Source organism: Sparus aurata, chromosome 6, assembly GCF_900880675.1.
Source record: "Sparus aurata chromosome 6, fSpaAur1.1, whole genome shotgun sequence".
Taxonomy (NCBI): Eukaryota; Metazoa; Chordata; class Actinopteri; order Spariformes; family Sparidae; genus Sparus; species Sparus aurata.
The window spans coordinates 15,344,912-15,358,254 of NC_044192.1; the positions used below are offsets into that span (position 1 = coordinate 15,344,912).

General features: G+C 41.9%; 1 protein-coding gene across 2 annotated transcripts in view; it reads right to left on the reverse strand.

Annotated features, from left to right (window-relative positions):
• The window catches only part of col2a1b (collagen, type II, alpha 1b), a 51,225-nt gene that overhangs the window by 26,565 nt on the left and 11,317 nt on the right, over nt 1-13,343 (reverse strand). For both annotated transcript variants that reach the window (XM_030418631.1, XM_030418632.1), the window contains 14 exons: nt 11,534-11,578; nt 9,667-9,720; nt 8,227-8,280; nt 7,059-7,112; nt 5,987-6,040; nt 5,826-5,879; nt 5,573-5,617; nt 5,421-5,474; nt 5,113-5,157; nt 4,894-4,947; nt 895-993; nt 708-752; nt 253-351; nt 54-107 (listed from right to left, as the gene is read on the reverse strand). In XM_030418631.1, coding sequence (XP_030274491.1) covers nt 54-107; nt 253-351; nt 708-752; nt 895-993; nt 4,894-4,947; nt 5,113-5,157; nt 5,421-5,474; nt 5,573-5,617; nt 5,826-5,879; nt 5,987-6,040; nt 7,059-7,112; nt 8,227-8,280; nt 9,667-9,720; nt 11,534-11,578 — 810 coding nt within the window. The remainder of the gene's footprint in view (nt 1-53; nt 108-252; nt 352-707; nt 753-894; nt 994-4,893; nt 4,948-5,112; nt 5,158-5,420; nt 5,475-5,572; nt 5,618-5,825; nt 5,880-5,986; nt 6,041-7,058; nt 7,113-8,226; nt 8,281-9,666; nt 9,721-11,533; nt 11,579-13,343) is intronic.

Sequence of the window (13,343 nt, forward strand, 5' to 3'; positions counted from 1 at the left end):
GGGGGAACAATCAGGAAATACAGAGAGAAGCAAAGAAAAAAAAACAAACTCACGATTTCTCCTTTGGGTCCAGCCTCTCCCTTGAACCCTGGAATGCCTGGGTCTCCCTAAACAGTGATGGACAGCCAGACACACAGACAAGAATGGGAGAGAAAGAAAGCAGCAGGTTGTTATCATCTTTTTTTTTTTTTTTTTAATCATTTAGAACATGAAATGAATGATTTATTAATGAATTATACAATGAGAACATACAGATGTTCCTTTGGGCCCGAGAGGTCCAGTTGCTCCCTGAGGCCCAGGAGGCCCACGAGGTCCAGGGAAACCAGGAGCACCAGCGATACCAGGAGCACCCTAGAGGGGAAGAAAGAGCGGGACAAAGTATGACACACTTGAAAAGTGAACTATCCATCTCAGTGGATGTAGTCTGAAATACATAACCGCTGATTTGACTGAATTCTGCTTAGCTCGGTGTACATAAGACGATACTATGTATATATATATATATATATATATATATATATATATATATATATATATATATATATATATATATATATATATATATATATATATATATATGTTCCAGATCAGTTCTGAACCTGAGCGTATAAGAAAAACATCTCCTGCACGTCTAATGTTTGACAGTTACTTGGAAAAATACATAAGTGGTCAACTGGGTGGCAGACAGATATTAGTTTTAAACTTACAGCTGATCCTTTGGATCCGGGAATACCATCAGTACCAGGGTTACCCTGCAGAGAAGAAGAGACAAAACAAGTCAGTTCACTGCAGTGATCGTAACCTGCCTGTGTACTAAGCGTTTTCTTCTAAGGAACGCTATAGTTACATACACTTGCTTTTTCCTTTTAAATATGCATTTATAATGTCACTTACAGAAGCGCCAGAAGGTCCGGGGGATCCAGGAGTGCCAGACTCTCCACGAGGTCCCTGAGCACCCTCGGGTCCACGAGCACCAGTAGGACCAGCTTCTCCCTGGTAAGCAATGCAGAATGAAGAAGAAAGGTCACGTTAAATAATATGTATGCAAGGATCTTGTGAAGTTTATATATATATACATATATATATTATTGGCAATCAGCTAACAAAAACAGAAAAACATGATTTACAGTTCAGGCAGATTGTTGGTAGTTGGGAGTGACAGTGACAATCACACACAGCAGCAAACAGCCAACACGCCATTTCATCTGCTGTATGGCTACTGGTCCACTGTTATGCTTTCTTATCCCACTTCCATATTGTTTAACTTACTGCTAACTTTGCTATAAACATGTATGCTAATGCTAAACCTGTTCATGCAACGTTTTACAAGCACACTAGCATTGTCAATCATGATGGTTTAGCTAAACTGAGGGGATATAAAAGTGAGTGGTTGAAACATAACAATCAACTTAATACCCCTCACCTTGCCCCCCCCCCCATCTTACATTAGCTGCAAAAAACACAAAGGGCCCACTCTAGAGCCAGTGTTTGCTTTAGTCTGATTTTCAGAACCCTCTTGACTAACTGCAGGGGGATTCATATCACCTGTGTGCAGGGTGGGGAGACTGACTCCTGATTGAGGAGTGGAAGCAGCTTGGGGGCATTTCCCTCCCAGCCAATCATGGTATGACGACGCCCTTTTGTGAAGGCTTAAAAGAGGTGGGATATGGCACCCAGACAGCTCTCACATTCACTCTGAATCTGTCCCTGACCCACTGAGAACCCCCAGATTGCCAGCCAGACACTCAAGTCTGTTTAGGGCCTATTGTATTTTCATATTTCACTGGGACTTGTAGGAACACATTTCATTTTGATTATAACCTGAGGAGGCATTTGTTTATTGGTTTATTTTCCAAGTGGCTGACATTGGGCATCCCTTCTAGATTTGTTTAGATTTTTATGTAGGTTGGGCTGGCCTGTAAGCATTTTACTGCCAGTACTGCCACAACTTGGTAGCAACTACCGTTTTTTAAGACATGTTGGTGCTTTTTAACTCAATTGTGGGACATTTAATGATGTATTATATGTCGTAGGACAAAACGTTTAAATATCTAAGCCTGTCCAAACCACATATCTCATTTCAGGCATATACCTGAAAACCAATTTAAAATGCAACAACAGAGCCCCCAGATCAGATCGTCTCCGGCCATGTCAGGTTGACCAAAGTAGATAGAGCTACACAGGAAAAAATAGAACACCATGTGCAGACTTGGGATCTAGAGCAGGGTTATGACACGATCTAACTACGTAGACTTCTCTACAACAATAGAAGCACAGCAATCTGACAGATGGAACCAAACAACGCCAGGTAAGAGACTGAGATGTAGGGTATAACACGTCATTATTGGAAGTCAGCTGGCTCTTTTTTGCCAGTTTGTGTGCTTATGGCTGCAGTTATTAATTCTCTTTTTACTGGCTGCTAATTTCTGCTCATATGCATTAAGCATGCAGGCTACTGGTTGATGTTTGGCATTCGCACTGCGAGGCTGTCACGCCACTCATCTTGCATGCAGCCCGTTTATTCACATAATGATTTTCCCTGTAACAAATAATACAATACACAGACACACCAACACACGAAATACTTATTTAAACTCAAATGAAAGTGTCCATGTGACATCTCGCTTAATTATTCTACCCTATCTTTCTTTATGAGGCTGTTGCTGCCCTCACTGGCAACCTCAAGCTTATTATGTATTGTCGTCTGCTGCCTCATAATGAGAGGCCGCCTGCTACTTGATGACTCTAACACCTAAGTGATTAAATTCTGCACTATTCTCACCTGCTTGGGTTTCATTTAAGGTGCAATGTGCAAGAATGTGAAGCAATTTATACATATTAACCGCTTTGTATTAGCAAAGTGTGAGGGGATTGTAACACAATTAGAAACTCAGACCATCCCCAGCTTTTTTGGTTTGTTTTTACAGCCTGTGGACTGATTTTTATGCAAAGGACTCGGGACGTTTTGTTCAGGAAAATCCAAAAGATGTGACGTTTATTCACATTCCCGTGTGCCCCGCCTCTCCTCTGCTCCCTTACAGTGCCGACAGTGTGCAACGCTAACTAAAGTGAGCTCAGAAGGCTGCTAAAGGCAACCAAAAAGCCAGAGAATAGATATTTTTTAGACATTGGAAATATATGTAAAATTGCTTCACATTGTTACACATAGTACCTTTGAATACTATACAGATGAGGGCAGAGCATAGACAACAAATAGTTAAATACATATACTATACTATACTATGCACACCATTAAATGTGCGAGCCAGCTGACTGAAGTCAACAAACTGCATCTGGTTTAATTGGAGAAAAAACAGAAGAGAAACCAGTGCACAGAAACAAATCTTTGTGGCAAACCGGTGAAATTAGAGCCTAATGCTTATAAAATTGCAGCGTTTAAATGAAAGAAATAATCTTGACTGCTGTTATAAACTGTGTTATCCAGAGCCAGGTGGATAATGCTTTGCAGACCATCTGGTTCGGTATAAAAATAGGACGTTCAGAGGAACGATGGACACTAGCCAGAGATTTCACCACACTGGTGGTGTGCAGCTTTTTAAACACGTTGGTGAATGGAATTCCTTTGCTATTGCTGCAGCTCTGTGGACTTTGCAGACTCAACCGTATGACATAACACAGTTTCTAAGTGTTTACATAAAATGGTTGATGTAGTGTTTTGAACCTTTCCTTTTTTCCTCAGCCTGCGCTCAGAGCCAATGTTTCACTGGCTCTGAAACTGAGATAAAAAAGTTGGGCAAAGGGAGAAACATCTGCTAGTTTTTGGAAAAAAGTCTCTGGATTTTAGAGGCGATAGTTTGGCTGATGCTAAATAACACAATGCTGAGACTCAGTCGGAGCTGGTTAAAAGTTGTCTCTGTTGGATCTCTGTTGGAGCAGAGTTTATTCAGCTGAGGTTCAGTACCTGTGTTGTTTTTATTGTGTTAGGTTTTTACTGCGATGCCTTGCTCACAGAGGAAAAGACAAGGCTGCATTTCATGAACTCTCAGGCAAGCAGAGGTACAGCACAAAAACGTAATATGAGTTTTTTAACATTCCTCACCATGGGACACTTCCTAGAATATTATAAAGAAATCGTAGAACAACAGACTTTCAGTCGCAGGTTCACGGACTCTCCGGCAGACAAACATAAAGTGCTTATGCATGTAAGTTGATACCATAAATAAACACAGACGCACATTTTCACGTCTGGAGCAGAGTTTTTGACTTTATTACTTCAAGGGCTCCTGGATTTCGTAAAGAGACACTCCGTTTGTAATTCCTGAAAGATTTTTCCCAAACTATCAAGGGGCTCAAAGAAGAAAGCGATCCCACCAGCACTGAGCCCTCGAGCACAGTGCTGAGCCTGTCTGCCATGCACGAGGAATAAATCAGATGCAAAGCAGAAAGACGGAGAGACGAGAAGAAAAAGACAGTATGAGGGAGTGAAGGAGGGAGAAAAACACTTAAAAAACCCCTCCTCCCTAATTTTCCACACAGATGGAGGCTTAAAGCACTTTTCAATGCAGAGCACTCCTCTCCGATTTCACTAAAGCATTTCAACTTGTCCCCACAAAATCCTCCCTGAGCTGTGTGCTGCCATTTTCATACAGATTGAACTTCTTATTTGATTCAAGAAAGTCTTATTCTAACGGTGCAGAATACAGAAAAAAAACCCCCAACGTCTCTGCACCTGTCATACGCACAAATTTTGTTTTTTAAGAGAACAGGTCTAAACTGAGTCGGAGGGAAGTTCAATTACGCTGATTGATTTTCTTAGAGAAAGTGAAGGGAGGGACACACACAAGACATCACAGAGCGATCACTCTCAATCGCAGAATAAACACAACAAAGCGGAAGATCAAGAGGAAGCTATTCAGGTAAACTGTGGCTTACCTTTGAACCAGGAGAGCCAGGGAAGCCGGGAGCTCCAGAGGGTCCGACGGGGCCCTGCAGAGAGGAACAGACAGCTGTTAAACACCGACACATCCAGGTGGAGAGGCTGCTATCACACAGCAGACGGTGTGGAGGAGTATTTCTTTCTCAAACCAAATGATGAAAATGTAAATAAAATGATGAAAATGATTAAACTGAGACAACAAAAACTGCACTTACTGGGGGACCAGCAGGACCGGGCAAGCCATCATTTCCACGTGCGCCCTGGAAGAACAAAACATTATTGACACGAGGCATTCAAACTTTAGGTCTTAGCTTTTCCCATTAATAATCGTATAAAAGTACTTTTACACAAAGTATTTAAATCAGGGGAGTAATAGAATACACTTGACACAGAGGTTAGATGCAATTATTAAGTGCTTCTGTTTGAATAATAGCCTACTCTGAGCTCCCTGACTCTGAATTAGACGCTTATAAAGCAAAGTGAAGCATCTAATACTAGTTTTCAAAAGCAGGATGACACTTACAGCGACTCCACTGGGTCCAGGACGGCCTCTCTCACCGGGCAAACCACGAGGTCCCTGTGTGGGTGAAGAAGAGGTGAAATAACCTTTACATTCAGTTTACCGTTATAAAATGAGAGTGGGTTTTCCTTTTTTTGTTTTCAAGTGTTACAAACCATTGGTCCAGGGGCGCCATTCTCTCCGGGAGCACCAGATTCACCCTGCAGTAGAGAGAAACATGTTGCTGTTAGCACGGCAAGGCAACCACAAATAAAGACACTCTATGGTTGGTCATCTTGACAACAACTGCCCAATGAAAACTCATCGCATACCAGTTGTCACTATGCATGCATCTTTTAAACTCGATTAACGACTATCAACATGGTGAGGTATCGGATTAAAAAGAAAACACACGGAATAAAATCCTACCTTAGACCCAACAGCTCCAGTCTCTCCCTTTGCACCATCAAGACCTGGATAACCCTTTAAAGAAAGAGCAGAGAGATGGCGCACGATTAGGAAAACATTCATAAGAACTCAATCAATGACGTTCCACTCCTGGAGATCATTATTAGACAGCAGACACTCACTCTGTGTCCCTTGATGCCAGGCAGGCCAGGAGTTCCTGGGAATCCACGAGCTCCCTGTGAAGCAACAGGCGAGATGATACAGGAGATTAATATACAGCATGGATGCAGGAAAAACGGGAAATGAGTCTGTGACGTATGCCGAATTCACAAATAAATAAGAATTGGTCAGAAACAGCACTTCACAAAGTTTGGAAAGTTTCTTCTCACTCAAAAACTCACAAAACTGAGTGGTTTTTTAAGGAAGTCTGGGGAATTTCTCTCCCTCTTCATCCCCTTGCAGTTGTTCGCTGTAGGTGATGTGGCCACTTTGACCTATAATGTGTTTGTGTTCAAGTTTGCCATCTAGCCATCTCTAATTGGTCTAAATTATTAGCTAATCTTTCCTGGCCAGTCAAATCAATACAAACAACATGAATGTCAGGCACCATATTTACTATGACATCATTATATCAACTGACCCCTCAGCACCCTCAACCTCTCTCACCCCTGCAGGAGAGCGAAAGAAGCTGAACTTAAGGTATAAAGCACACAGAGGTTCCTTGAAGCGTTAAAAAAAAGTTCCAAAGCAATAATTTCCTTTCAGTCCAGTTTTGGATCCAGCTAATATTGACCACTTGGGATCTTCCGACCCCAAAATAAAATGAAAAAAATCTCTCATTCCTGGCTTGAGATGATAAATGACTCCGTCTGACACTCACAACATAATTTATTTAGTCTTCTTAATTTAATTTACTTCAATCCATCATTACTGTCAGTTATGGCAAGAGCTGCTGCTGTCTAATCAATGTAGAGTAAAATGTAAGATTAAACTGAGTGTGTTATTCTGAAGTGACAGCATCACCATAACTGCATGTGAAGGCCATTATATAAAAGAAGGTTGTGCCATTCTCCCAAATCAGATTATTTATGGCTAAAGGATCTGCTTCAGTCTGTGAGCTGCTATTAGTAACTCATCTTGCACAAACCACAGGAGAGACAAACACAATAAAAACCCACAGTATATCAAGACAGATATTTAGAGAGCTGCTCAGTGCTCAAAAACAGAGTGAATCAACGGTTGCAGAAATCGCACCTGAGGTCCAGAAGGTCCGCGCTCGCCCGATTTGCCAGGTTTGCCAGCTTCACCCTGAAACAGAGACAGAGATGAAGAATTATGCTGAAAGTTTATTTAAAAAAATCCAGACTTTTAAAATGTAAAATGATGTTCTTTAAAACTGAATGAAGTTGATGTGAGAGAGAGAGAGCACTCCCAGTGGACACATTGTGATACGACATGTCTGCTGCCATCGTGTGGCTTAAAGTAGGAATTACATTCAAAGACAATAAGGCCGATGGAAGAAAGAAAAAAAATAAATCACTAGTAACAAAAATTAACAAAATAACAGTCAAAACAGAATACATAACCCTTAGCACACAATGCAGATATAATAAAATATATGTATAGATGGAATACATGGAAACGTATTAAATATATATATATATATATATATATATATATATATATATATATATATATATATATATATATATATATATATATATATATATATATATATATATATATGCATCATTTTGTGGTACAACTTCTCATATTTCTGCCAATGCATAATGCTAGCTAACTGAGGAGCCTTTCTTAAATTAAAAAAAGAAATGAATATGAATTCCAGGTAGTGATTCGCACGTGAACGCTTGATAAGTGTTTGTGCTGAAATTTGTTTTTAAAATATTTATCATGCTACGTATCGTACCACCAGATTCACTGTGAACACAGCTTTGAAAGACTAACGCTCAGAGTTAAATGATATAAAAATTATAGAGCGCTAAACGAGAATTATTGAGTTGAGTTTGCAAGAGTTTTACATGAAGGGCCAAGATAGACCAATACATCAATTTATAGTCGAGACTGTGATTTATACTGTATAATTATTATCCTAAAACAAACAAAACAACAAATAAATAAAAATGTGGGTTTTTTTTGGTGAATATTGTGCTTTTAAAACCCAGGGAAGGGAAGTTAATTCCCCTAAAATAATAATAATCATGACTTGGACTGAATTTGGAGTCAGTCAGGGTATTTGTTTCTCTTTCTGCAGGCTTTAGGTTAAATTCAAAGGATATACTATATATTTTTTACCCAGAACAGGTAACATGAGGTCAGTTACTACGTTTCATTGTGTCTCAGCCTTGTCAGAGTCCCTGCTTGATGAAAATTTATTTACAGTAACGATGGACACACTTACATCATCTCCAGGTTTTCCAGAGGGTCCAGGGGGGCCACGGGGACCCATGGGGCCCTGGTAGTGAGGAGGAAACAAGCAAAGGTGAGACACAGTTTCCAGTCAGGACCAACAGAGGGCGTCACCACGCACTTCACCTCTCTGTCACTTCACAACCAACAAGATCGGCACACGACTTTAATCATCCTTCCAGCTGTACAAGTGAGCGGTGCATCAGTTATAAACTTTATAATTCACGTAAATCTCTTGAAAGGAATTGCAAAACAACATGACCATGACAGTATTACGATTCTTAATCACAGTCGTTTTCAATGAGAAGACATCAACAATGAGCAGGATTTACAGGAGAGACGAGGCCAATAAGATGGAACAAATGCTCCGGTGTCCTCGTCCAAGATCCTCAGAACAAAGTTCAAATGTCTTTCTTTTCTCTCCGTCTGCCAGTTTCTCTGTCAGCTTTCTCACTTCACATGTGTTGATATATCTATTGGTCCTGCCGCTATGTTTCCATCCAAATGACTTTTCTCTCTCTCTCTTTCTCTGTGTTACTAAGCAGGCAAAACAAGTCACAGAAAAGGGATGATTGATATTAAGAGTATCAATATTTTTTCTTATCTGAAGGAGCCATTGGAAGGCATCTTGTTGTAGTTTTAGAACACCATCTCTGTGATTTCAAAGGCTAAAATTGTCTCCGCCCTTCACAAACACTTGGCCAACACTGTTACCCTTCTACAACTGTCAGGTTGTGTTCTGGAAGGAAGCGTGATTTTAATCGCACATAATGATGTCCTGGAGCACCTTTAAATAAGAGGGAGAGGACCCCAGAGGCTGCACGTCTTAACTCCACAGGAGCAGCTTAACACAGCAGAGGGGAGACCCTGCATTGTCTACTGGGGAGTCTGATTACTGGAAGCTTCCTTTTAGAGGTGAGTCGGGGTGGAAACTACAGGAGGTGTGAGGAAGGGCAGAGAAGAGGGGTAGAGCCGGGGGCAGCGAGGGGGAGGACACAACTAATAGGGTCCTCTATCTGAAAATCTGCTCCCCACAAAACACAACAGAAGTGAGCGTGACAGCCGGTTCAGCACGCTGGCTTTGAGACAGTGTAAACGCTGACTGAAGAGGGCTGTAAGTGTTGAAACCGAAGGAGCCGTCCGGTCAAATAGAGCGGGATATAGAATTTGAGTGGTGAGCAATGAAAGGTTAGAAAGTGTTAGAAAACTTTATGGGAATGTAGCACAGCTACAGTGGAACTGAAGTTTCCACATGGAGAAGAGAGGAACAAACACGATGTGGTTGTGCCTCAGCGTCTGGGATGTCTTTTAAAGAGCCCAACAGACACGAGAGAGTAGCCAGGTGAGAAAGAGAAGAGAAGATATAAAAAGGTAGAGGAGGTTTAAAGTATGTATAATAAACCACGCAGTCTGAACTCTGTGGGACACTTACAGCTTGTCCGGGCTCTCCAGCCTCTCCTGGGTTGCCTTGGAAACCTTGTGGGCCCTGGGATGTGGAGAGAAGACAGAAGCTGTTAGATCAGAGTGAGCGCGAGAGAGAGCGTTTAATTTCTTTCCTCTCATTATTTGCGCCTGGTGCATGAATTCATTCGTCACCACCTAAACAATGTGTTTCATTGTGCAGGGACGACACTGAGGAGACCAGGGCGTCAGCCAGAGGCGACCGCTCGGCCAAATTTAGGAAAACTGCTTCTGGATAATCAGCATCCTCAATTAAAGCAGCAAATAAATGGAACTCATCTCCCAGCCAGAGAATTCAGAGATTCAAGACAAAAGAATCATGTGATCACTGATCTCATCTTTGGTCGGTATAATGTTTGTTTTATATGTGATGTAAAGTTTGTCAGTAATTGTTTGTAATATATTATTTGTATTCTACTGTATTGTTTTCTCTCTCTTTTTTTTTTTTATAACTTCCTCTCCAGGAATAGATAAATACTAGCTTTACAGGTAACTCTGGCTCAAAGGTTGTGTTGAGCATGGCTCCTGTCAAATAAATAAAAAAATGAAACTAAACTAAATCAAACCTTTTTTACATGCGGTGCTCTGACTTAAAAAGTTATCAACGTGAACAGAAAATGAATCATAAATTCTTAAATGAGATCTTTTGCTGTTTTTTTTAAATCATCTTTATGACAGTAAAATGAACAACTTTGTGTTTCATACTTTTTTTCTGATATTTTATAGACCAGAGATTCAATAAAACACTGAACAATCAAATAAGCAAAGGGACTGAAAATAAGGATTGGTTGGCTATGTTGTAAATCTGTGTAATTTATAGCTAATATAACTATCTTAAAGGTGCACTGCATAGTTTTGGAAAAGAAATCCAAACCTAAAAGGTTTATATTTACAATACTTATAAGATAATACAAATTCAGGGAATATTTCTTGTCGTTATAAACACGCCATCCTCAGAGGACGAAAATCAGTCATGACTGATGTTTTTCTTTCACTTTTCTCTTGGTCTTTCCTCTTAAAATGTATTTCCCAGAACTACATAATGCACCTTTAATTTACAGTTTAAATAATAAATAGTTTGTTCACTAGTAGGCCTACAAATTCAACAAAGTCAAGTAGATATACACCTGCACCAGTAAAGTTATAGAGTAATTCAAGTTTTTATAACGCACTGTATCCCTGTATATGTTTGTCTATGTTACACACTGCAGCTACCTCCTGACAAATGTCCTCTGGTTGAGACGGACATTCCTTTGTTTGGATCCTGTCTAAAAGCAGTCAAAGGTGTCTGAGGAGAAAGCACGTCTCTTTAACTGTGGGTGAGTAAAGCCATCAAGTCGAGGCAAGTCGGCAGCTGGCATCACCTCCAACTTAATAGCTTTACTCAGGAGGCTGGGAGGGCTCAAAAGGGCTGCAGGTGGAGCTTGGTTGTGGGCAAGAGCAGAAAAGTGCGGGGTGTGTGTGTGTGTGTGTCTGCGGAGCTGTAAGCCCATAGGCTCTATGAACGGCAAATAGACAGGTGTTCTGCAGTCTGTCCGGACTGTGGCATCGGAAAAAGCCCTGCAGCCTGCATCTGTGAGACGAAAGTATTCAACGAGTGCCACCTTCCTCCGGAAAACAGGGCTGTGTGTAAACACTAATGTCTGTCGGCCTCGTTGTTAAAGTCACTGGTCATTTTGAGGTCATTATAGTTATTGAATACAGTCGGAGGAAGTGTGCACACAAGACATCAAGCACATTACAATTATGAGATTTTGCCTGTCTGTGGCCGAGCGCAGCCGCTTGTCTACAGGTGCGCCTGGCTTGTGTGCTGTCTGAAGTGTAGAGGAGGTACTTACAGGTGATCCGGTGGGGCCAGGTGGTCCTCTGGGACCCATAGGGCCCTGATGGGGATAAGACAAGAGACACAACATCAGGCTAACGACGAATAGTTCACAGATACACACAGTTTAAACAACACAAACGTGCACAATTATTTCATGTTCTTTAGGAGGTGTTGAGGGGAAAAGAGCCGTTTTTGTCCACTTCTGTCAGAAGCTCGCAGAAAATAATCCCCTGCTTTGCCCTCGAGCAACACAAACAGCTCTACTTGTCAAGTCCATATATCGTTTGAAATTCCTCACTGGCGTTTAGACTTTCTCCTGCTCTCCAACCTCCTCTGTTCACTGTCAGCTCTTCCTCTTCCCTCGGCTCTTTTACCCACCCACTGTGTGTTTCTATAGTTCAAAGGTCACCAGCGGTACTGCTGTACTCTTAGGGGTTCGAACTCTACATGACTTTTTACACCTCGACACGGACTGGAAAAACAACATCGCCCCTTGAGCTGTTTGGTTTTTGTCAAATGTTTCATCCTTCAGTGTTTGAGGCATCAGAACAAGAGGTGGTTGAATGTTAATCTTCTCTGCGAGAGCTTCTGGTTGGAGTCACACGCCAAAGTAATTTCTACTTCAACTTCACGCACCGCTGCTCAAGAGCAGAAAATCACATTCTGTGAAGGTGATGAGCCAAATCCGCCGTTGCCGTTTTCCCCTCTGTGTGCGACTTTATACCTCGCGCACACATGCACAAAGAAAATCAGCCGTAGAAAAAGGAACGGTTTAAAAGTTGGTGTCAATAAAGTTCTTCGGTGAAACACAAAAAACGACTTGATTCTGATGACTTGTGACAGCTTTCCTCTTGGATAAAAACATATTCCTTTTCAGCAGACCTGCTTTCATAAACCCACATTTTAGCATAGTGGTTGTGCTTTAAAAAAAAAAAAAAATCACGGATGGCAGCCAAAGAAAACGTCACAGCACGACACAGTGGTCCTCAGAGGAGAATCAAAGTTCCCTTTCAGGGGGTGTGGGAAGCCTCCACCACAGCGGGTCAGAGACGTATCAATGGGGCTCTATATATCGCCAAGACGTTGGAGCGCTCGTTTGAGGGACATGCATACATTTGAGTGGAAGCGTTTGTTGGAGTGGTTGGTATGTAGGTGTAGGGTTCTGAGGGGCGGTGGTGCATAAGCTTCACTTGTGATTTAACATCAGTCCAGTCGGTTCTCTCCCCCAGGCAGGCCGGTGAACGCCAAAGCAAACTGGCCTCAGAAAGAGCCAGAATTGTGGCAAGCTCCAGACAGACATGTGGAAGGACAGTCAGTCAGAGTTAAGCCACACAGACTGCTGCTAACTAATCGACTCCACCTCCCACCCCCACCTCCTCCTCCTCCTCCTCCTCCTCCTCCTCCTCCTCCTCCTCCTCCTCCTCTTCCCCCTCCTCCTGGCGTCTCAAACCTCTGCCGGGCTGAGTCGTTGCCAAGCTGCTCTTGCGGCTCTCAACCAAAATAGCTTCCAGTGTGCTCCTCACTCCTTTCTCCAGGCAGGCTGCCATGCCAGCTAACCAACTGCAGCGGTGCGTTTTCATGGGCTTGAAATATAATAAAGATCAATGGCTGTTTCCTCAGTTTAGAGAATTACCCCTCTGTACTCCGTGTGAGATGTTTACTTTCCATCAGGACATCTTGGTTTCTTTTATCCAACACAGGGGAGGCAAAATGTTCACCCTGACTTTTTCCCTTCAAAACCGTAAACAAAGGAGGGAGAAAAACTTGTCCAGGACCGATCCGATCCAATATCATCATCGAGTGCCGATGCAGATCCTGATTCT